The sequence below is a fragment of the Leptinotarsa decemlineata genome, unplaced genomic scaffold, assembly GCF_025532065.1.
Source record: "Leptinotarsa decemlineata unplaced genomic scaffold, Ldec_3_MD MMD2_tig00001064_RagTag_RagTag, whole genome shotgun sequence".
Lineage (NCBI taxonomy): Eukaryota > Metazoa > Arthropoda > Insecta > Coleoptera > Chrysomelidae > Leptinotarsa > Leptinotarsa decemlineata.
Genome location: NW_027412558.1, coordinates 11,435,260 through 11,460,669, shown reverse-complemented (window position 1 = coordinate 11,460,669; position 25,410 = coordinate 11,435,260). Strand labels below are relative to the sequence as shown.

Here is a 25,410-nt window from a genome sequence, read left to right as displayed (position 1 = left end):
TCCTTCTCTAAAGTATGTCATTAAAACAATTATTAGTGTCTATGTATATATTTCATTTGTTTTCTAATTTTTCAATTTAATTGGGACTTCCTGACGTCTCCATTAATTATTATATGCAACTCTTCTTGAGACTTCCAGCCGATGCGAGATACTCAGATTCATGAGGTTCTCCAAAGTTTTTTCCGAAATTTTCAAAATTATCAAAATATTGTTGTCATCATTACAATTATTGTAACAAAATCAACATAATCAGTGTTTTACATACTTTATTCAACTTAATATATTAATTTATGAGTAATTTATAACAAGTTGTATATTCAATAATTACAAAAACACCTTTCGAGCTCGTTTAAAAACATACAAAACCATTACAAAGTTCAAATTCATTCTCTATCGAAAATCAATTTTATTACAAAAATATTTACAAACAACGTTTCGGTTTTTCCTTTGTACAAATTAACTTTTCATCGTCGAAGAACGTGTTTAAATCACAAACGAATTTCATGTCAATTAACTGATTCTTATTGTAACCTTTCGTACAATAATGGAACAGCCTACAGTCTCTTGAATCAGGATAGAACTTTTCCAACTCTTTTCCAAAACAGTTGAAAAAGAAGTACTTCCTAATTGTCGTTTTTCGAGAAAATGGAGTAGTAACTATAGTTCTTTCCGCTTGAGTCGGATGAACACTTCTCATCAATGGATACTCAGTTAACAAATCACCCTTAGTACCCCTCAGACTTGTAGCCATTTTTTTACCCTGCCTAGACAAGGACTCTATGTGTTTATCTTTGATTATCGGTTTTCGAGGTACTTGTTTTCTTATTGAATGGTCACTACTGAACCGGTGTCTAGGTCTCTGGTAACTATGACCTTTTCTATTTGGTCTGCTAGGATAGGTCCGCAAAGTGGTAGTTTGCTTTGTAGTGACAGGGGCAAGTGTGGTTTGCTCTAGAGTAGTTTGTATCTGACTATACTCTTCATGTAGTGTTGTTGGTTCAACCGCTGATATAGCGGTGGATATCTCTGGAAATTTGGTTTCAGTAATCATAGACGTTTCAGATATTTCAGTGGTTGGAATGAAAGTTTCCGTTGTATTCTCTTTCAAATTCGCTTTATCTTCTGTAACTGTATATACAATCTCTGTAGAGCTTTCAGGAGAACTACTTACATTAACTTTCACTGTGGTATGAGTGACAATTTCAGAGGTCTCCTGTATTCTATGAGATGTACTGGTAGTGAAATCTATCTCGGTGCTAGTTTCTTCTGGAGAATTGTTTTCCAACTTTTCTTCAACTACTATACTCAGCAGACTCATGGCCTTTGATATTGTAGGTATTGACTCATTTCGAATGAGACTACTCTCTTCGATAATTTCTTTTGAATTACTTCTGGTGGAAGGTGATTTTTCATTCACATTATCCGTAGTGAATAAATGACTGAAGTAGCTACCAGTAGTACTTTCTATCTCTTCAACCAATTCTTCAAAATTTTTCTCAGTTGTGGCAAGGCTCGTAGGAAGAGTGGTTTCTTCCCTGAATTCTTCAGTAACATCAGTAACTCTAATTGTATTCACATCCAAATTCGACTCAGTGGTGATAGTCAGTTCCGAATTCAAAAGATTGTCTTTCAGTTGCTTCTTCTTAGTAATATGAATGGACTCTGTGGTAGGTACAAACGATGTAGCATAAATATCTTCTATTCTTTCAGAAAGTAAAACAGGTTCATTACCATAAACACTAGTAGATGTAGGACTTTCTTCCATTTCTACAGAGTTATCACTCAATGATTCAGTTGCCGGAGAGTCCGAAGTAGTTATCACATCAATTTGATCGATGATAGATAAAGGAGTTGTTCGAGAAATGTCAATAACAGTAGATTGATGGTCTAGATCTAATACTGGGGAATGAAACTTGGCTCTACCTCTACTCCTGTTAGTAGTTTTAATCCGATCAGTGCTGGTTTCTAATGATTTCGAATGGAGATCAGTGAATTTCGAAGTCGAATATTTATTACCATTCAACTTATTCTGTGCCAGTATTTCTGCTTGTCCATGATTCTGTGGAGATATATCATTTTTATTATCTGTTTTCAAAGTATTTCTATTTCTACTCCTAGTTGTTTTAAGTTGATCCGTGGTGGTGGCAATCGATTCCAAATATGGTTCTGTAATTTGACTGGTCATGTGTTCAGCCTGATCTGAATTGTTTCTAGAAAAAGTTAGTCTGTGGTTTTGTGAAGATATTCCATTTCCACTTTCTGATCTTTCGGTGGTTTTAACTCTACTCCTTCTAGTTGTTTTTGGATGATTAGTGACAGTTTCAATTGATTCCCAATATGGCTCAGTTACTTCATCAGTTATGTGTTCAGTATTTTCTGAATTGATTTGAAAATGGTTCTGTGAAGCTATGCTTTTCTCATATTTTGCTTTTTCAGTTGTCAATTTTCGACCCTTTCTGGTTGTTTCTAGATTGATGGTGGTTTCAGATGGTTCCAAATATGACTCAGTAATTTCATTTGATATGTATTGAGCTTGGTTTGAATAATATTGAGATGAATCAGTGGCACTTTGTTTCTGTGAAAATACATCATTTTCAATTTCAGCTTTTTCAGTATTTTCCTTTTCAGTTGTTTCTAATTGATTCGTGGTGGTTTCAATCGATGCTAAAGAACTTTCAGTAATTTCACTGGTAAAGTAGTCATCTTCTTCTGATTTATTGAAAGATAATATTTCTACCTGCCCATTATTCTTTGCAGATATGGGATTTTCACTTCCCACTCTTTCAGTCAGTCTACCTCTACTCCTTCTAGATTGTATTGAGTGATCAGTGGTTATTTCAATAGATTCTGAAGAGGGTTCAATGAAAGTGTCAGCTTTGTCTGATTCATTTGATAATATTTTGGGTGTCTCTTGATTTTTGGAATTAACAATTCCACTTGCTGCTTTTTCAGTGGTTCTAGTTCTACCTCTACCTAGTTTGGTTGTTTTTAGTTGCTCAGTGGTGATTTCGAACGATGCTAAAGTAGATTCAGTAACTTGACTTGGTAAATAATCAGTTACCTTTGATTGGTTCAGTTTGAAATGTTCATGATTTTGTGAAAGAATACCAGTATCCATCCTTTCAACTGGCATAGGTACTTGAGAAGTTCCAGACGTCGAGTAATTCTTTTTTGACAGTAGATTTTTGTGAAGATCACCACTGGATCCATTATTCTCAGAAGGGTTCGTAATGATCTCCACACTACCTAAATAAGTAATTTGGGAACCAGGATGATATTCTTTAGTTTCCGTTGATTTCATAGGCTTCCTCCTTCTACTAGCTTTTTTTCTGGTGGGTTCTATATAGTTTCTCTGTTTGCCTCTTCTTCGTTTCTTACTGATGCTAGTTTCTGTAGTTGATGAGGATGTCAGGAAAATATTTGATGTTTCGTTTTCTACTTTGTTGTAACTATCTTCAGTATGTGGCACAAATATTTCTTTTGAGGAACTTTTGGTATCTGCTAAAGGTTCGGTTATTGTAGGAATCAAATCTATGATTTTATCCTTCATCAGTTCATCGTTAGTGCTACCTGATGATATAGCTATATTTCCATTCTGAGATTCAGTGAAGCTAGATCCATCTAGTCCCTCCCCAGTAGTTGTGGTATGCAGATGTACAGTTCGTAAATAATCATAATCGTCTTTAGCTCTAAATGGCTTTTCTATGAGTTTCTCTATAAGTACTTTTTTGAAATCGGTTTCTTTATCTTTCCCTTCCGCACTGTGATATTTCCTTCTGCCTCTTCTCCGATTATTTCTTTCCCTTCTCGTGGTAGTCGTAGGAACTTCCGTAGTAAATGTGACTTCAAATTCATCTGAACTTATCGTTGAAGGAAGATTTATGACTTCAGTGGTTTGACTTGGGATTTCACTCGGAGTTGCGTTGTCGGCATGCAAAATAGTAACATTATTATAATCCTCTGGAGTTGTTTGTTCTTCGGGATACTCCATAGTTGTTATCTCTAGATCACGATGCTCGGTGAAGCTCAAAGTTATAGAAGATGATCCTCCTGAAGTCAATTCATTATATGAATTGACTTCTGATACATTTTGTTTTTCTGTGGTGAACTCTACCGTTTTGATTTCCTCTTTTGCCTCTACTATTTCGTCTGAACTTTTTTCGATTTCACTTGGTTTGTTCCTTTCTTTGTAATATATTGGTTCTATGTTGTCATCTACATAATCATTCGGCAATGAATGATAGTGTGTGTTGTTTTCATTTCCTCTCTTGAATGTGGGGGGCAACTGATCATTAATGCCTTCTCTCTCCCTTTCTTCTTTGAAGTCACGTTCGTAATTTGAGGAATATTTGTCGTTTTCATAATCATGTCGATGAAAATTTTTGTCGAATTTATCTTCTTCACTGAAGTCATGCCCATAGTTTACCGAAGATTCTTTTTCATTGGAGTATTCGGGTTTATGTTTCTTCTTTTGCAAACCTTTACTAAAATCATGTCCGAAGTACTTCGAATATTCCTTTTCATTTTCATATTTATTATTGTATGCAACCGGTTCAAAATTATCATTGATATAATCCTCCTCGTGTTGAAAAATTTCGTCTCCATTTTCTGGGTCATCGGACTGATGTATCGTAAATTCCTCGTTGACATTGTTTATTTTCTTCACTTCCTGATGATTGACAGATACACCACCATTTCCAACTATACTATATTTACTTTTTTCATTAAAAACGTCGCTTGATTTCAATTTGAAATCAATGTTTTCATTCCCTTTGCTATTTTCATCATCTTGACTATCAGGGGATAACCCATCATTAATGGAAACGATTCCTTGTCTATTCAGGGGTGCACTTATTGGAGTTGTGGTTCTCGCGGGGTTGGTTTTTTCATTCTTATACCAATCGAAAATGAACTTGAGAACATGTATAGCATCATCATCGTTCTTTATTATATCGGAATGTTTCCAATCAGTCCTCTCACTTCTTCTTCTCCGGGATTTCGTAACGCTTCTTCTCTTTCTGGAATGCTTCACTTTCTGGACGTCATGATAGAACGGATCCAATTGAACGTCTTCGTCTTTGTATTCATCGTAGGAAGAAGGGGGCGTTTTGAAAAGCGGAGCGGTTCCTATAGTTCCAAGTGAGTAGTTCAGTCTTCTTCCGCTAGCATCGCTGACGCTTGCGCTTGCACTGATTACAATGCGCGGAGGAGGGTAGTGGTCCTTCGTGTATCTGAAAAAATAATTCAATCACTTTGAATTCGGAAAACTTTTTCAGATTTCGACTGTTATTATTACTTTGAAAAAGTTGTAACGATGTAAATAAATGAATGGTTTCATATACAATACTTCAAAAGTTTGGTATTTGAATGTTCTCATTTATTTAGTGGAAGTGGAAGTGAAAGGTATAATGTAAAAGTTTGGTGTATCCACCATAATACATTTTAATAAACTCAACTGTATCTATTACACAAAAAAACAAATTGAGTTTCTTTGTTCTATTATTATCTACTAATTAGGCACCATAGGAAAGGGATGAAAAGAGCTTCTATGAGTTTCAATATGAAATTTATTTTTTTTTCAGTTTTCATATTATTAGTGAAAGTTTCAGAATTGGATTCAAAAAATATAAATTATTTTCTCAATATTGAAGCTCACGGTATATCTCTTTTCAAACTCTCCCTATTCTTTCCGTTCCTAGAAATTGAAACACTACGAACTAAACTCTGCGCAACGTTAGATTCAGAGTATTAAATTTTCCGATTCTGAAAATTTCTTTCTATCCAGTAGAATGAAATGAACGTTCCTAATACCCAGCTCTCAAATTCATGTGAACAAAAATCCTCAGAAGTAGAAAGATGTGCGAGGTTGAAAATCAACAAGGTCTTTCAAGGTGTGATTCCTAGCACTGAAGTGAAATTCAAACTATTACAGTCTCTGAATTCATATCGAAAAGTCTTTTTTGTGAAAATTTTGTCATCCTGGCAATCGGAAGTTTCTATGAAGTTGAAAAAGACACGCTATCGAAGTAATCATTATTGAACCCAAACAAAGCGTTTTCGTTATTTGTGGAGCTTTTCAATGACTTGTATGAAGAGATATTACCAGGTTCATTTTGAAGATACAAAGAAACAATTTTCAAGTCAAATATTCAATTGTACATTCTGGCATGTCAACTCAATCTTGTGAAGTTATAGTCATCTAAATGTAATGAACTCTCATTTTTCGTTTGTTTGAACAAAATATATCAGTTAAACACCAGTAGTTGCTGAGACTGAAGCTACAGATGAATTAAATGAAAATCAACTCAGCTATTGGAAAAAAAGATGATCTTAGGTGACATCTAAGGAGTCCAAGAAGATTACCATAGAGTTACCAGGAGTCCAACAAACCTCTTTGCTCCCAAGAGTTCATTAATCGGCGTGTAGATCTCTATGCTTCACTTAGACAAGAAACAGTAGTGTGAATCATCACGATGGAATGAGCAGGAATCAAATTCGAATATTTTGGCATCAATACTCGAGTTGATTCAACACAATTCTGATAGTAAAGCAGACTTGATCTTGATATTGTCCTTCAACATTCCATTTATTCAATTCATTACAAGGACTGAACCTTGCAGAACTTTCGATATTATAGTCCGAGTATCTGGCTCAGATTATCAAGTTATAGTTCAACAATATTGCTTATCAACCAAAAAAATTCATCACACTACTATAGAACAAAATTAGGTTCACACATTCTAGCAACTAAGCAATGTGGCCATTTTCTTTGATAACTACATGAGAGGCATGAACAAGCATAAACATTCGCTGTAGCTGGAAATGTAATAGGTAATTATATACTACCTATGTTTATATTCTCACGTAAACAATTTCAAAAGAATTTTATTCGCTACTTCCCGACTGGATCAATCGGAACAGCTAACGGATCAGATTGAATGCAAAAGGATGCTTTTCTAATTTTCCTTGAACATTTTGGAAATCCTGTTAGGCCATCTGAAGGGCAAATAGTTCTGTTGCTCCTAGATATTCATGCTTCACATACATCTCTAAAGTGTGTGATAATGTTTACACAGCGTGTGACAATTGGATGCGAATCAATGCCGGAAAAGTCATGACCATATATAATATATCGTCAATAGCACTGTCTGCATTCAATGTAGCAATCACTGAAGGAAATATCAGTGCTGATTTTGCTGCAACTGGAACATTACCAGATAGCACAGGCATATTTTGAAAAGCCGATTGGCTGCCAAGTCAGGTCACTGATGGTCCCAATACAGTACTAAAGCAATCTGTTTCAGAAATTGTGGACGATCCAGCAGAAAGCACCATAACCCCAAGACTCAAAATCAACATAATTCATATTCCAGCTGAATCTGCAATTCCACGTCTACAGCTCACATCCCAGTTCTGAAGATTCTGCCACTGTTTCTAATGTATTTTCAACAAAATCAGTGAGGCCGTTGACAAAAGCTACGCCAAGATGAAAACCATTTCATCTCAGATTGCTCCATATGTAAATTTTTATTTGCCCTTTTTCAACGTTTTTTTTGTGTGAATCGATGATAAGGCAACAGGGCAAGAAGTTATAAACATAGAAGAAGAATTTTGTCATGTTTGAAATGCATTCTCTAATAAATATTACCTCTGAAAAAATGGTCAAGGCTGTCGCGGCCGAGGTTTTCAGTGTCACTATTTTTTTGGGGCGTCACTCGCGTCAGCGAAACGTCAGGAAAAATATCCAAAAATAACGGCCTTCAAACCAGAAAACTAGTGACACTGAGCCGTCTTCATTTTATGGCATATCTAATAGCAGATATGAAACATTTTCTAAATATCAGCAATTTTAAATTGTGGAACGCACCTTTTTGTCTCTATACGATGCTGTAGGGAAAATGGTGCTGGAGAACTGAATGTCAGAGGTGGCAGAGTTGGCAAAAGAGGTAGAGGTAGCTGCATTCTCTGTGGCGGCTTCTCACTCTGAATATGGCTGTATTGGCTCTGCTGGTCCAGCGCAGGAGGCTTCAGAGACTGGATAAAGTAATTCCTGGCTGTCGTCGATGATCGAGGCTGATAGTTGTCAAGGAGTTTCGATGTAGTTGGTGTGTATTCGTTGCGGAAGGTGCTCGACGTGTACTGTTGAGGTTGATTTGGAGATTGATGTTGGGATTGACGTTGAATGTTGTGATGAGGAACTGAAAGCGATAAAACGTTTTTTTGAAAACTTTAATTCAATTCGATTCGAAATGAAATCATAGTGTTACTTCCAACCCACTGAGTGAGGACCAAGCAAGTTTATAAATAACCAAAAATATATTGTGAGAATGTCTTTCTATGAAATGCGACACGCGAATGTATGAAAAATTGGGTCAAATTCCGATTTTGTCAACTTGAACAAATAACTCTGCTTTTATTTTCTACACGGTGAAACCAAACATAATAGATTTGACATGCTAAAAGAAATATAGCTTTTTGCAAAGGATTATTTTGCAAATCATGAACCATCTAAATAAAGCTAAGTATACAAATTGAATTGTTTCCATTGATTATGGAATTTGTAGGCAAACATTTATGAATACGATGAGTTACTGACTAATTGGACTTTTCAATAGTTTTTATAGGGTCTTTCATTGATTCTTTCTTCGAATTTAAATGTGTGTGAGATATCATCGAAATGTTTCATTCGTTTGAAAGACCTATTGATGTCATTATGTGTGGATTATGTTATCTTTCAAATGTCCGCCACGGCTTCTCTGTGTGGAGCGCATCCGAAACGTCCAATTTTCCATTACTTTGACGCATATATCAGGCTGAATTTGACTGATGGCGTGGGTTATGTTGGCTTTAAGACCGCTGTGGTTTGTGGCTTATTCGCATACACCTTCGACTTGAGAAAACCTCACGAGAAAAAGTCTAACGGGGTCAAATCTCACGATCTCGGTGGCCAGTTCACATCACCTTCACGTGAGATGAGCATGCCTTCAAATCGCTCGTGCAGAATATCCAATGTGGCATGAGCTGTGTGGCACGTAACGCCGTCCTATTGAAAGCCCATGTCGTTGGTATCCAAATCATACAATTCAGGCCAAAAGACCTATATTGCTCGCCGTTGACAGTGTCGTTCTCAAAGAAATTTGAACCGATGACGCTGCCAGCCAAAATCCACACCAAACAGTGAATATTTTAGGATGCATTGGACGTTCTTGGATCACATGTGGATTGGTATTGTCCCAAATACGACAATTTTATTTGTTCACGTAATCATTCATCCAGAAATAGGCCCCATCGCTGAAGATAATTTATGGATGGAAATTACGGTCAGTTGGTCCAGCAAACACATTCAGCGAACACACGTCGTTGTCTATGGTCGTTTACCTTCAATTCTTTGGTCAGTTGAATTTTGTACGGGTGCAGGCCCAAGTCATGACGCAAAATTTGCCAAGTTTCGTCGACGTACGGGTGTTGACCGATCGTTTACTGAACCAGTGGACTCAAATCCATTCACCATATTGCGAATAGTCCTCTAATTTGAGAGATGTAGCTTCAACAAGATGGCCGTTATCAATTGTCAAAGTTAGGAAATCCTTGTAGGAAGACCCTTTATTAAGCATTAACTTGGGTCTGACCCCTCTGGACCTGTACGTTAAGGAGGTTGCGTTAATGGCCATGTTACGATTGCGCACGGCTGATGTAAACCTCGAAGTAGGAATGGGTCAATTGAGGTTAAGCTTATGACGAGAAGCGCTTACTGCGCAACATCTGCTGCAGGCAACCAGTGATGCAATTGAACCCAGGTTTGTGTTTAATAAATCCTACAAAATACAAATAAAACAAATCACAAAGTCAGATGCTACAAATGGAATACGCATATATACTGACGGCTCAAAAACCAAAGAAGGCTCAGGATGTGGAGTCCACTCCAGATCACTAAGCCTAAGGATTAAGTGGGAAATGAGAAAAAATATCAGCATGATCCAAACAGAACTGGATGTTATCTCAATTGCCACAAAAGAAATGATCAGGAAAGGAATTTCTGAAAAAATATAACGATCTGCACTGATAGCAGACAAGCCTTATTAGCATTGAACAGACAACGTGTAACATCAGGGCTAGTACTAGAGTGTCACGAGTGGAACGACAGGAGTAAAACTAATCGCATTGCCGACTCTTTAGCCAAGAAGGCGGCTGGAGTAAGAATTTTAGGATCCAGTGGCACCTACGGCCTGACGACTTCGACAATTGTGGAACTAGCCAAATGTTACACCCATGCTCAATCCCTAAAGAGATGAGATGGAATCAAAGGATACAATCTTGCCAGGATCACCTTGGGCGACCTTGGGAAGCTGGCGCCGAAGAAATATCTGGCGATGACCAGGAAAAATTTTAGCTCAACAGTATGATTTCTGACTGGCCACTGTCAACTAAGGAAACACCTCCATAATATGGAGCTAGTGAACACACCTCTATGCAGGATGTGTGAACAGGAAGATGAGACTGTCAGGCATGTCCTATGCGAGTGCCTGGAGTTATCGTTAATAAAAAAGTGTGTATTCGGCGAATCTTGGTCTACACCTGCCTATGTAAAGAAGATGTCTCCCAGTGACCTGTCCACCTGGAAAGGATAGGATGGACGACGACCTAGGAGGACAACTCCTCGGGAGGATGTACAATGGGTCACATGTGGTCTAAGTGCTATGGGCTTACACTCACCCTCCCTCTACAGATATAGAAGCATTAACTTTTCGGAGTGAACTTTTTTTTACCCTTTATTACACTTAAGCATATATTCTATTGATTAAGCTTCATTTATTTTTTAAATTCTGGAAAGTTATACATCCAAGAAACAGTAGGAAACAAAAAATACTTTGTAACTCTTTAAGAGTTGATAATTTGAAAAATGTCTGAATAATGTCTATTGATAAATTTGAGAAAATTATGAAGTTATTTTGGAATATAGTATTTTTGCAAGTAAATTGTATTGCAACATTATGTTTGCTGGATTTAAAAAAAACACCAAAGCTTAAGATTTATTGAAAGAGTTAGTACACACCTGAATACTCTTGACTAGGCCTGAACTCGGTTTGGTAATGGTAGCCCTCTCCATCCGCATCTTCGGTGCGATAGTCTTCTAAATCCGCATTCTTGAATGTGAATCCATAATTGATATCTCCAGGCGTTGCCTGGTTATAACCCGACAGTGATTTTTTAGTGTTCGCTTCGCGATCTACGTCCCCGTATTCCGAACGATGTGAAGTCACTACCGATCGGTGCGTAGTCACTCCCACTTTTTTCTCACTGTTGGTCACTTTTTTGTCACTGTAGAACGAATGCGGGTTTGTCCTTATGTCGGGCGGCGCTCCCGGGTGCAAACTGATGTTGATCTCCTCCGGGTTGAAACGTATATCCGGGGAATTCGTATCGATTAGGGGAAAGTGGTGGGCTGATAACAGTTGCTGGGTGCTCCCTCCGGTAGTCGGGGAGGTGACGGTGGTGTAGTAGTTCGTGCGGGTGGTTTTGCTAGTTGACTCCGTCGTTGTCGTTGTCGGTAGGGTCGATTTGATTATTAGGGGCTGTTCAGTCTCAGAAATTTCTGGAAAACGAACAGTAACTATTGGAAGTAACCGCAAAAAATATAGACTTCATGAAGTAATATTAATTCACCATAAAGAAAATATCAAGAATAGAAATACGAAACATAGTATCAGCAGGAAAATATCTAAACTAATTCTCAAAAACTATTTTAGAGTACTTACAGGTGAACAAAGTGAACTTTCACACTACCTTGAATTTCAAAGAAAGCATTTGTAATGCAAAGGTCGTTTGATGGAGAAGCCACCTATGAGAATGTCAGAAACACAGACCTTGCTCATCCAAGATGGTCCCAAATCGATCTGTCACTGGGCCAAGCTGCAGGTTTTCATATAGACCAACTACAGATCCCAGATCTCCAAAAACAGACTGTTCGTGATTTAACACCAAACATCGCTAATTGGACCTGACACAGTGGCAGTAGTTGAGTCGAGTCACCAATGCCTTGTTGAAATCAACTGTTCTTGGAGAACAAACTTGAGTACAAGTAAGCATGGACATTTTTTCTCATAAAGATTCTATCTATGAAATCTCCACCTTTCTTATACAAGATAAACAACAGTCCCACAGATATATGTTTCTGAAGCGCTGAAGCAATCTAAATCGATTGGCAACTACGCATCGCTTCAAGTTTTTCTCTGCAGCGTCCTCACCAAGGCAAATAGATGGGACGAGAGACCAACGACAAAGCAATCATGCTTCAACAACAGAAATGTCTGTTGAGTCCTGCTACAGATGTCAGTGATGCTACGCTGAGCCATGAATGCATTGCTGGACTCAACTATCTTTGAAGAACAATACTGAACAAGAATAGTTGGCATTATTGTAGATAGGTTCAACTTTTTTCAAAGACAACTGGATCCAAGATATCATGCCTGGTTCTCCAGTGACAGGTGGAAACATAGCTTTCTAGTGTTGAATCAAATCACGAATGCTTTATTTTTGGCCTTTAGCTTCTATTTCTCACGTCACTCTGCATCGTTTCTATGCTCACTTATTATCTGTCGAAAGTCTAAAAATAGCATAGTATGGCGTAAAAAGTATTTTCTCCAAAATTCAAGATCGAGTGAAAGTGAAAGATTTGTTGTTTCTGTTTGTTGTTGAAGCTTTGTTTTTAATCGGCCCAACCGAACCTTCCACACTCTGACGATTGTTAAAGGAAATATACCCATTTTCGTCTGAGGTATTAATTAAACTGAATTTATTGGGTTTTGGGGAAGGAAAGAGACTAGTTCAGAAAACCATCTAAAGAAAATCTTAATTTTAGAAAAATAAAGCCAAAAACTTTCTTTCCCAAAAATTAACCTCTCTTAAAATAAAACCCTTTAAATTTAAACAAGATTCCTTTGGCTGGAATTTAATCAAATAAGCGAATGAATGTCATTACGCACTGTCAGCGATGACGAGTAGATCGAACTCATTCCGTGACATAAAGTCGTAATTTTATGAATGAAATGAATGCTTTTTCCTTGGTACTGAAAAGCTGATGAGGCAAGTACCTCACGGCGAAAAATCGGATGTCTACCAATAAGGATGACAGTGTTTCATGTAAGTGAAATTTCTCCTCTTTCATTTAGTATATTGTGTAGGAATCCTGTGAATTATATCTGATTCAATTCCATACCGAATGTTTGGAATACAAACTGCATGATCAATACATCTGTGCATGCATAGAGTTACTTTTTTTGAAACTGATTGCTGACTTCCTTTTTTTTGGAATATTCTCACATTTTTTGTATCAAGATGGAGAAGAAGTTTTTTTCCATAACATATTCAATTCGTAGGCAAAATTTGTAAATACGACAAGTTACTGACTAATTAGACTCTTCAATAATTTATATTACGCAGTAACTTTTTGAGGTGAACTATGTTAAGTCTGCCCTTCATTACACTTCAACAGATTCTCCATAGATTTAGCTTTGTTCATTGTTCAGATTGTGGAAGGTCGGACGTCAAAAATAAAACAACAAGACACGGAATTCCACCATTTCGAAGATAATCACTACAAATTTTATTATGAGACTATTTTTGAAAATAACGTTTAACAGTTGCCGTGAAAGTTTTGTTGAAATTGCTGATGTCTTCTAAGGATACACTGAAGTTTCAAAATTCTAGACTCTTGAAAAAAATCATAAATTGAAAATAAGCGAAGAACTATGAAATCATTTTTTTAAGGTTTGTTGTTGAAATTTAATCACCATATTGATTTCTGATGCTCCAGTTGTAAAGATAAGCATTCGGATTAATTACTAATGATCCTCATAACAACTTTCGTAGCATATGAACAACAACCAATCATAATGAAGTGACCAATAATAGTTAAAATACATGTTTCACTGGTATCAAGTAGATGAGGGATTTGAGGGTTTGCAAGTCTATCGAGGATATACATTTCTATTGATACCTGCGATGCATACAAACTTTTGTCATACTAGTTCGTTATTGCATTCACAATATACAGTACGAACGTGAATAGTTCCCTTCCCCTCTTAACTTTTGAACAGGACATTTACTTGTAAGGGTATCATTTTTAGTACTTTTTAATAAGAAAGGCGATAGTATTGCATCACCTACTTTTTTAATAAGTGGGGTCTTGTAATGCTTTTTCAAACAAGTATTTCATTATCTATCCAGTACTCTTTCATTTTTGTAGATTGCATCAGCTGGTCCTGAGTAATAACAATTCATATTCGTTTTGAGGATCTGCAAATATAATTCAGAAAACTGGATTCTCAACTCACTCAAGTTAATTCTAGTGAATATCTTCAAAATTCCCATCATTCACTTCCTGACAGTAATGCAGTTTCTATACAAATTCAATTTTTGCACTATGGAATATTTCTGGAGTAATTTCTTCAGGAGCACCCCCTATTCTAACTATGAGCTTCAAAATATACTGCGGTCTCTCAAACATATTTCAGATTTCACGAATTCCAATAAAAATCTAATAGCGTCATATCATGTAATGTAGCAGGCCATTCAAAGGGAGCACTATCCACCGGTTTGGATAATTGTCATCTAGCCGCTTTCAAATCACCCTAATCTAGCTGAAACGTTGAAAACCCAGACAAGTAGACGTGGTCCTTCAGAAGAGCCCACTGGATCACCTGATATGACGCCTAAATGTTTTAGTGGATTCGTGACATGTGAAGGGTACTGTAGTGCATTTTCAGAACTTGTGGATAGAAAAATAGGTGCTTACCCTCACACCAGGAACATTTCATGATGTAGGAAATAAATTTGTAAAGAGACTTCGTTATTGCCAGGGAGCGAATGGTTGAACATTTCGAATATTTTTTGGAAGAACAGAAGTGAGTTTTGAATACACTTTTTCTTGAAATTATGATATTTATCCTTTTCAGGTCCTTAAAAATATGAAACTTCTAATCATGATGGCGGCCTCTTCTACTATGGTCTTTTTTATCAAAAATGACTGAAAATTACACTTTTTTACGAACATAGAAACAAATTTTGCTAGCTGTCAAACTTGAAAAGTCAATTGCAAGAGTGTTATGATGTTATTGCGAAAAGATGGAAAGAGCAACACAAAACTTGCCGTCGAAAACATTGACAGAGGATATGATACAATGAACTGCAGAGAATTCATTAGTGAAATTGTGCTGCTTGGATACTTTGGAGATCTTGCCGAAACATTCTCCTCGAATTCATTATATTATAAATATTCAATGGTCTATAAGACTTCAATGGTAAATCATCATCGCTAATTATTATGAGAAGAGCTAACATCCAAAGTTCTAAATTATGAATGGACTGACCTTTTACTTGATGACAATTAATATCACTAAGCATGATAATAATTACATACTTTTCACAATCATTTTTATTTATAGACGCGTTTCGATAACACCGTAGATCTCTCGGTAGAAAAGGAATCTACCGAGGATTTTAAAGTTCTGTCTAAATATGTTTCAAAATCGTTTCATGAGGCATAAAATCAGTCGTTTTCAAAAACACATATTTATTGTTTATGAATCGATGAGGTTTTTTGTATTAAAGTGTATAATTTTTAAAATTCTTGCAAAGTGCGTTCGACTTTCGTCATCATCAGTGCTCACCTGAAAGTAAGTGATGTAATTGAAAAAGAAGTTTGGTGAAAATTGAAGTTGAAAAAAGTTTTTAATCTTTAAGGTTAAGAAATTTGGAAAAATTGTTTAAGATTACTTACTTGATACAGGAAGTATCAAAATAAGTACATGGCACATTTGTAATATTTGACTTATATAAAACAAAATAGGCTTATAGCCAAGAAAATACATTTTTGGATTGAGGCCATGTGGTTCAGTCAAAGTATTATATGAAGAAGGACAACTTGAAACCAGATGTGTCAAGTGTCATGTTAAATTAATGTTACCAACTTGAGAAGTGATCCAATATGGATTTAAAATTAATTATGTAAAGGAAAAGTTAATATTGAATGAAATGTATTAGTAATAAATTTGATTAATTAATAATTCATAATCCTTTTATGAAGGGAAAGGAAATCTCTGTGTGAGTTTACTTGAGTATTCAAACAATGATCATTATTGGAAAGTTCTCTAGAAATCTCCAACTCTTCAAACAAGTCAAGTCTAAGGAAATTTTTATTATCTATTTTATGTAATATTTTGGAATTTCTATTGGGACTACAAACCTGCCAATTCAGTAACACTTTAGATTTAATTAATAAAGTTAATTTAGGAACATCTGTTCCTAAATCTGAAACCCTTCCTTCATTTTCTAACTTGCTTTCTCGACACTTAACATCTGACCCTACCAAAATAGAAATATTAACTTTACTTAAATTTTGCATTTTCCAAGATTTTTTTGTCTTCGATAATATATTTTACAGTCAACCTGAAGGCCTAGCAATGGGTAATCCTCTTTCACCTTTCCAACAGACATTTTCATGGAAAATTTAGAAAATTCCTTCATCATTAATAAAATTGATAAGATTCTCAGCTGGCACAGATATGTTGATGACTGCTTGGTTTTCATAGATGGTAATTCTAATTCAGCACATGATATCCTTGACTACTTGAATAACTTACATCCAAAAATTAAATTCACTCTTGAAATAGAAAAAGACAATAAATTAAACTTTTTGAATCTTACTATAACAAAAATTAACAACAAACTAGATTTTTCCATTTACAGAAAGCCAACCCAGACTGATCATGTCATTCCTTTCAATTCATTTCATCCTATGCAACATAAAATGGCTACCTTCAATTGTTATGTTAACAGATTGTTGAACATTCCTTTATCACCCTATAATTTCAATTCTGAATTAAATACTTCGAAACAGATTGCTGTCAACAATGGTTATCAGCCATCCATTATTCACAAATTAATCAGTAAATTTAAACTCAGATCAGATAAAAGATTGGCCTTCAACTCTACCATTGTGGTTAATTCACCTACTGTGAAATATTTTTCCTAACCTTATTTTGATCAAAATATGTGTACTGTTATTTCCAAATTTATAAAAAATACCATACCTGGAACAAAAATTTCTTTTAAATCTCAAAATAACTTAAGTAACTTTTTAGTAAATTCCAAAGACAAAATTAACAAATTACACAGAAGTGGAGTCTACAAGCTTGACTGCTCTGACCTCTTTTTACTCTATTAATGAACACTCATAAAAACCAGACAAATCTGCTTTTGGCCACCACATAAAATTTCACAATCACAATTTCAGTCCCAATAGAAATTCCAAAATATTACATAAAATAGATAATAAAAATTTCCTTAGACTTGACTTGTTTGAAGAGTTGGAGATTTCTAAAGAACTTTCCAATAATGATCATTGTTTGAATACTCAAGTAAACTTAAACAGAGATTTCCTTTATAATTAATCAAATTTATTACTAATACATTTCATTCAATATTGACTTCCCCTCTACATAATTAATTTTAAATCCATATTGGATCACTCCTCAAGTTGGTACCATTATTTTAACATGACACTTGACACATCCTGTCTCAAGTTGTCCTTCTTCATATAATACTTTGACTGAACCGCATGGCCTCAATCCAAAAATGTATTTTCTTGGCTATTAGCCTATTTTGTTTTATATAAGTCAAATATTACAAATGTGCCATGTACTTATTTTGATACTTCCTGTTGCCTGACAAGTAAGTAATCTTAAACAATTTTTCCAAATTTCTTAACCTTCAATTTTCACTAAACTTCCTTTTCAATTAGATCACTTACTTTCAGGTGAGCACTGATGATGACGAAAGTCGAAAGCGCTTTGCAAGAATTTTAAAAATTATACACTTCAATACAAAAAACCTCTTCGATTCATTAATTCAATTAAGTGTATTCAGCTTTTTCAAATCTACACATTTATTGTATTTCATGGATACCGGTGGCAAGATGAATATGCTAACTATCCACATAGAAGAAAAAATTCTGTTTTGGTGAACGTACCGGAGATGAAAAGCGATAAAAGTGGTGTTGTAATCATTATTGATAATGGCGAAATGAACACTTTCAAGCAGAAAATGAAACATGAATCAAAAACTCAGTTTCAAGTAATCTATCATCCTCCTAGAATCGCAATTTTTATGTGATTTCGACCAATAATTAGTATATATTTGAACAATAGATACTTTACCTTCTAAATTAGAGGGTTGACTATTTCCATATAATTCTAAATTTAAACTATAAAATCGTTCAGATTTTGAACAGTCAACTTCGTCTATCCTTTCGCAGACTCGAGTTTCCTAAAAATAAAATGGAAAAAGTCATTATTGTAAAAACTCTATATGCACATATACATATATGTATAAGTATCTTAGCGACTGGAGAAATGTACAGTGAAATGGATTTGAAAAATCAAAACTTTGCTCTACTTTGCCAAGCTTTCGCTTCTAATGGGAAGCTTCTTCATGTTTAACTTTCTTTCGTCAAACATAAATGTATTCATTGTTTTTCACTCATTTTTACTGTAGGTGAGTATGATTTCTAATATTATTCAATGGCAAAAAAATCCACAACTCAATAAATTATAGGCCCTGAAGATTGATTTTTTGACTGAGAGACCCCATTAATCCTTTTTACTGTATATAAATATATATACATACATACACACAAATATGCATACACGCAAATATGCATATATACACACAAATATATATATATATATATATATATATATATATATATATATACACACACATAAATACACGCACACATAAACATTTATATATCAAGCATTCTAAATAGATGTACATTGTTTATCTATCTTTATAAAACGGAAAGAGTGTAAGTGCATTTATGTTTAAAACATTGTATGTATCTCAGCACGGGCTATTGAAATAAATATGAAATAATACAAAAAAAATGCATTTATGTTTTTCATGATATCCGGTAGATTGTTATATAGTTGCAAGCTCTGATATCTGTCCAATACTTTGCCCAATACTTTTCTTCATAAATGGTGTTTTCTACTTCTTGTATGTTTATTATCTATTCTATGTAGTATGCGCTTATTTTTATGTAACCTTTTATTGCTGTAGTGGAAGAAAAGTTGTATTGAGTCTAATATTTCTGTTTGTTGGTAAAAATCATCCGACGGATGGGTTCTCTTTATAGTGTAAATGATTTTTAGAAATGGCTTTTGAGTTATTGGTTTTTTTTTCATGATTGTTTTACCTGCTGACCCCCATGCTAGAATTCCATGAGATATATGTGTCTGAATAAGAGCAAAATATGGTGTTCTCAAAGTTTTTTCGTCAAGTAGAATTCTCAGTGTTATAAATCTATATATTAGATATTGGAGTTTTCTGACTACGAGATTAATATGTGAATTCCATTTTAAATTGGAGTCTACGTGAATTCCCAAGTACTTTATATGAAAGACCGGTTTTATTTCAAAAAGGTTTGCAATATTCAAATTTTCTATTATTTGTGTATATTGGTAAGTAATGAGTTTTTTCGAAATTGATAATTATAGAAGTTTATGTGCGAACCATTCTTTGATACTCAAAAGATCTTGTTCCACTTTTGCTTTTAGGCCGGCCTATAATGTGTGCTCATAGGAGATAGCAGTGTCATCGGCGTACGTAACCATTTTTTCCGTAGTTGGTATTAGGAACAAATTATTTAGATAGATGTTGAATAATATTGGTCTCAAAATATTGCCCTGCGGTACACCGTACTCAATTTTTTGAAAGTCGCTTTTGAAGTCTTCGATTTTGATGCATTGATGTGTATCTTCCAAGTAGCTAATAAAAACTTTTAAAGCGGTTCCCCTTATGCCGATATTTTCGAGTGATTTCAGTAGGAGTGGGTGACTAACGGTGTCGAAAGCTTTAGAGAGATCTATGAAGTCACAGAGAGCAACTTTATTGGTATCCAGTGCATTATACATTTCTGTTGCCAAGTCCAGTTGTGAATCAAAAGAAAAGAATTACTGTTGCACTCTCACCTGATCAAAAACTGTTCCGTTCAGGCACAAAAATCGAATATCCATAGGTTCATCCAGTTGGCCAATAGTACAGACGTGGAACATTTGGCAATTTGTTTCTAAATCTGCATAATAACCTCCTATGACTTTGCCTACGCATGTGAAGTTTGTATCTGGCAAATTGTCGAAATCCAGGAACTGGAAAAAAAACGAAGTTGATATAAATGAAATTCGAATTCTTTCAAAAAATAAATACCGTCTAAAAGTCCGTATACAATTTATTTGGAAGACACAACATTAAGTAGAAAAACACCTTCATTTAACGGCGAAAGATTCAACAGCCTGATAATCGTTGTATAGTGCAGTTAATTATAAAAATTCAATAACTAGCATTGTAACAAAGACAAATTTATTACCTTTGTTCCGTTGACCCATTTGCTCACAAACGGGAAAATGTAAAAAATCAAGTGAATGAAAGCTACATTCACAACATATTCATATATTATGTACTTCAAGTGTAAATGTGAATCAGATAAATATTTCTTTCACGCGACTATTGCAGTGAAATATTCTAATTTGAAATTTTTCGATAATCTATATAAGATAATTCTCAATCACAGAAATGTAAACGATTAATAGTTACTTTAACATCAAACAATTCAACATATGAATTAAAATAATCACTAGATGTTTGGACAGTATGCAACTTGTGCGTGATATAATACGAAAATATTCAAATCGTTAAGGTATAAAATCAAACTCATATTTGTCATACAATAAAATGTAAATTTGAAATTAGAATTATTAGAAATACGCTTACAAAATTTTAAAGAGTGAAAACATTGACCAATAAATTGTCCACTGTTTACAATTCCTTTCATTATTTTTATCAGGCGAGAAAATATTAATTTCCAATTTGCAATAGTGGTAATTATATCTTCTCTAGATGCTTGAAGAAAAAATGTATTTACCAGTATCTTAAATCTGGTAGAAAATTGAAGGTTTTTGGAACCAGAAAGAGGTTACCTTTCTAACCTACCGTTTTATTCATAAAAGGAAAAATGAGCTTATTTTTCATCCAGTTGAATAACTGTGATCTGGAATCAATGAAACACTTTTTCTTTTAACTGTGTTGTTATTAGCTGAACAAAATAGATTTGTCTCACATCAAATATTTTGAAACATTTTACTGGATTCAATCAAATCATTCAGTATCATATTGTATCAGTATCAGACCACTATTATAATCTTCATGCAGTCATTGTTCACTGTGGTTCTAGCGTTGAATCTGGCCATTATTACGCATTAGTCAAAGACGAAACAGACTGGTTTAAATTTGACGATAGTCGTGTCACTAAGTGTTCTGGAAATGTCTTGAATTTATTGGAGCCTCTGGAAATACCCTACATTTTATTTTACGAAAAAGAGGACATTGGCAAATCAAAATCTTCAGATGATGTGGTGCTGCAGGTTTTTCCGGGTTTTCCTGCAACTGAAAAAGCAAATGCGCCACTGGAATCAATTCATGATTTGTATTACTTTCTTCTTCAATATAATTCCTGACTTAAAATTGAATATTTCCAAAATATATTTTATAAATTCATTTTTATTGACTTGTTCACTTTTTCTTTAATCCAAACTGATTATTTCGCTATGAATGGTCTGCATATTCATCTACCTATTTACGTGACAAAATGCCATGACAATACGAAAACAATTCATTAACTGTATCAAATATTTTCACGATTCGGTTATAAAATGTAACAGCGCAATTGTGACGCCATTACATAATTTGAGTTACTTTCAAGATCTGAGATAATGTCCCAAAAAAGACCGATACTTCCCGGTTATAATCGTAAACTCTGGTTGCTGAACTCGGACGCCGCGCCGGACTGTTAGACTTTTAAGTCACGAAGTCATCTAGATGGCAATCTTAAAACGTGCATGGTCATTTTGATATGTCAATGTAGCACCATTATGCTATGAAATAACGCATTACGCTGGCAATGCACTGAAATGTCACTTCCATTATTATGTCATCAATTTTCTGATACCAGGACCGAAGTTCAATTAATTTCAAGACGACGTCAACAATTTTTTTAAATTCAAATTAATGAAGTGGAGATGGACTAAATCGTAGGTACATACGTGGGCAGTTCCAAAAATAAGGTGGATGTTCAAATTTCGAAGGCTACGTGTATTCGATTAGAGACTTTTTTATGTTAGTACACTCGTCTCTAACACATGTTCATAGTAGGTTTGTTTTGGTTCTACAAAATCCAGGTTCTTGGACATCAGGATCATGCGCAATTGATATAGAGCGTCCTGGTTTATTGAGGATAATTTCGGATTGATGAATCCTCTGTTCTGGTTTCGACTGCGAAATGATCCTAAGCTGTCTTGTACCATCCCGAATCGTTCTTGCTCTCGAGCCTGAACTGTGTCCGAGACTATTTCGGACTGTTTGAGATTTTTTGCTTGTACGTACGCATCATGCCTTGCGCAGTTTCCAAACAGTTTCGGATGTTAGAACCAGAAGCTGTTTAGCATGTTTAGTTTGTTGGTGATAGGCATAAAAGTTAGAATATAAATGATAAATTAAATTGGGAAACCCATGTATCTTCTCTAATAAAAAATATTAACACCAAAATATTTCAACTAAGCTGTATGTATAAAGTCCTGATAACTCCAGTTATGAAAAATTTCTATTTGCCAGAAATTAGTCAACACTGGCATATGGAATCATAGTATGGGGACAATTACCTGCTGCCAAACGTCTCTTCATTACACAGAAAAAGTGCATTCGTGCCATGTTTTGCAAACCCCAAACAATCTAGTAGACCTCTCTTCAGAAAGCTACAAGTATCTTTTTACATATTGGAAACTGCTTGTTACATTTACAAACATAAAAATACTTTGCTCTGTCGTAATGACATTCACGGTCGTTCCACCAGGAATCGGCATTTGCTGAATACTCCTCAAAACAGATTGAATCTAGCGCAAAACGGTCCTCTAAGCATCGGAATTCGAATTTTTAATAAAATTCCTCAAAACATCAAAGATTAACCTACCTATTTCAGATTCAAGAAGTCACTGAAAAAAGTACTAATTCAGGGTGCATTCTATATTTTGGAAGAATTTTTTAGTATATAAATCACTGATAGTATATTCTGTCATACTCTGTGTGTAATTGCATATTTAACTTGATATTTAAATTGTAATGTACCTACTCTGTCTGTACTTGTACTTATCACTTTATTATTTATCTTTTTACTCTGTAATTTTGCTTTTTGTCTCTATAATGCAAATTTGTGACATATCGTATACCATTTATGGTCTTCAGATTAATAATAAATTTAATTTGATTTGAAATGTTTTGCGTGTTCGGCAATGATCTGCTATCGAAAAAATAGGCCAAAGAATTTGCATCAAATTTGCTCAAAACCACTTGAAATGTTGAATACGACATACAGTAATTGTCCTTTGAATCACAAAAAAATGTTTACAAGTGGGACATGATTTTCACAGAAGGTTACAAAGATGTGAATGACGACGGTCGCCCTGGACGCCCCAGCACATCAACAACCGATGAAAATGTTGAGAAAGTGAAAAAATTGTTATGGAGAATCACTATTAGAGGAATTGCTGAGAATGTTAGCATATCGGTTGGCTTATGCCATGCAGTTTTTTCGTAAATTTTGGGTATGGAGCATGTGGCAGCGAAGTCCGTTCCAATATTGCTGAATTTTGACGAAGAAACCATCGCATGAGCATCGCTCAAGAATTGTTGAATGACGTCGACACCGACCCCTCAAAATTTCCACAACTGGTGACGAATCATGGATATATGGTTATGACATCGAATGCAAAGTCCAATCGTCCCAGTGGAAAGCCCTATCAGGCTAGCAAGGCGAATCCAGCAAAATTGCAAAAAAAAATACATCAATTTGTAGCTAATTAGTTGCTAATTAGTTACCAAAAATAACGATTTTGTTGCTCGTGCCTATCCTTAGAAATCGCAAATAATGCTATCGTGATATCAAGGTAGCAAGGTAACTCAATAAATTATATACTTTCTCTTTGATCTTTACAGATTATTTAGTTGCTATTTAGTTGCTAAACCTTGGATATAGCGAAACATTTTTAAATAATTTTTTTCTTGCTATCTTGAAACTGTTTTTTCCTGGAAGCAAAGATGTTCTAAATTTGTTGCTCACCAAAAGTAAACTTGAATACACCTTGAGTAACAGCAACAAAATAGTTGAAACCGATCGGCCGATTTTCAAATTTTTTTTTCATTTTCCGATTTCTAGGGATCGGCACGAGCAACAAAATCGTTGTTTTGGCAACTAATTAGCTACAATTTTGCAATTTTGCTGGATTTGGCTTGCTAGCCTAATAGGGCTCCAGTGGAAGAGCCCAGAAGAGCCAAGATAAAAAAACACGCCAATTTCGATCAGTTGTGAAGGTAGTGCATCAAAAGTTTTTGTCACATGGTCGTGCGGTTAATAAGGAGTATTATCTTGAAGTTATACGCCGCTTGCGAAAAGCAATACGAAGAAAACGCCCGGTATTGTGTACAAACTCTCTCGTCATTGCTTGTTCTACATTTTTTGGCCACAAATCATGCCTCAGAAACCATATTCACCAGATTTGGCTCCCTGTGACTTGTCCTGTTCCCAAGATTGAAGAGACCCATGAAAGGTCGGCGTTTTGCTACGATTGATGAAGTTAAAACGGAATAGCTGGGAGAACTCAAAAACATACCAAAAACAACTGCTTCGAGAATTATATCTGAATGTATTATATCTGAGAGGGACTACTGCGAAGGAAACATGATAAAGATTGATGAATAAATGAATATTTTTGAGAAAAACGAAAATTCACTTAATTTTTACAGAGTAGTACTTCTAATAACAATTGATAAACAAACAAATTAAAATTTACTTGAGAAAACTCTTCAAGCCTCAGTATCACCCTGTTTCTCTCACTTTTATATTTCTTTAATATTTGTATTTACAATAAATTGAACGATGCAAGAAAATTATTTGGATTGGATGATCATTATTATTACTATTATTACATTAGTAGTTAGGCGGCCTAGCCGGTAGAGATACATTATGTTTGCAGCTTGTACATTTCGCATTACATTAAAAAATTGAGTGAAAATAAAGACACTGCAGGATAAAATTCAATTTTTACGTGATGGGATCTTTTATCAATTGTCTCAACCAGATAAACTATATAGTGTGTCATATGTAATATCGAATTTTAAATGCATTGGTAGATGGCGCTGATATTACATGTTTTGCAAGAGCATTATAATTGTCGTGCACTCTGTTTCAGAAAAAATGTTGACGCCATAGCTTTTGGAACTTTTCACGCATGAGTATAACTGTGT

The 25,410-nt window shown here is 34.9% G+C and overlaps 1 protein-coding gene across 1 annotated transcript in view; it reads right to left on the bottom strand.

Annotated features, from left to right (window-relative positions):
- Window positions 1-249: 249 nt before the first annotated feature.
- Window positions 250-25,410, bottom strand: part of LOC111514283 (uncharacterized) — a 211,947-nt gene continuing 186,786 nt past the window's right edge. The window contains exons 4-8 of the mRNA XM_074175684.1: window positions 20,031-20,207; window positions 18,216-18,324; window positions 11,054-11,593; window positions 7,868-8,198; window positions 250-5,231 (exon numbers count right to left, since the gene is read on the bottom strand). Coding sequence (XP_074031785.1) covers window positions 422-5,231; window positions 7,868-8,198; window positions 11,054-11,593; window positions 18,216-18,324; window positions 20,031-20,207 — 5,967 coding nt within the window. The 3' untranslated portion in view covers window positions 250-421. The remainder of the gene's footprint in view (window positions 5,232-7,867; window positions 8,199-11,053; window positions 11,594-18,215; window positions 18,325-20,030; window positions 20,208-25,410) is intronic.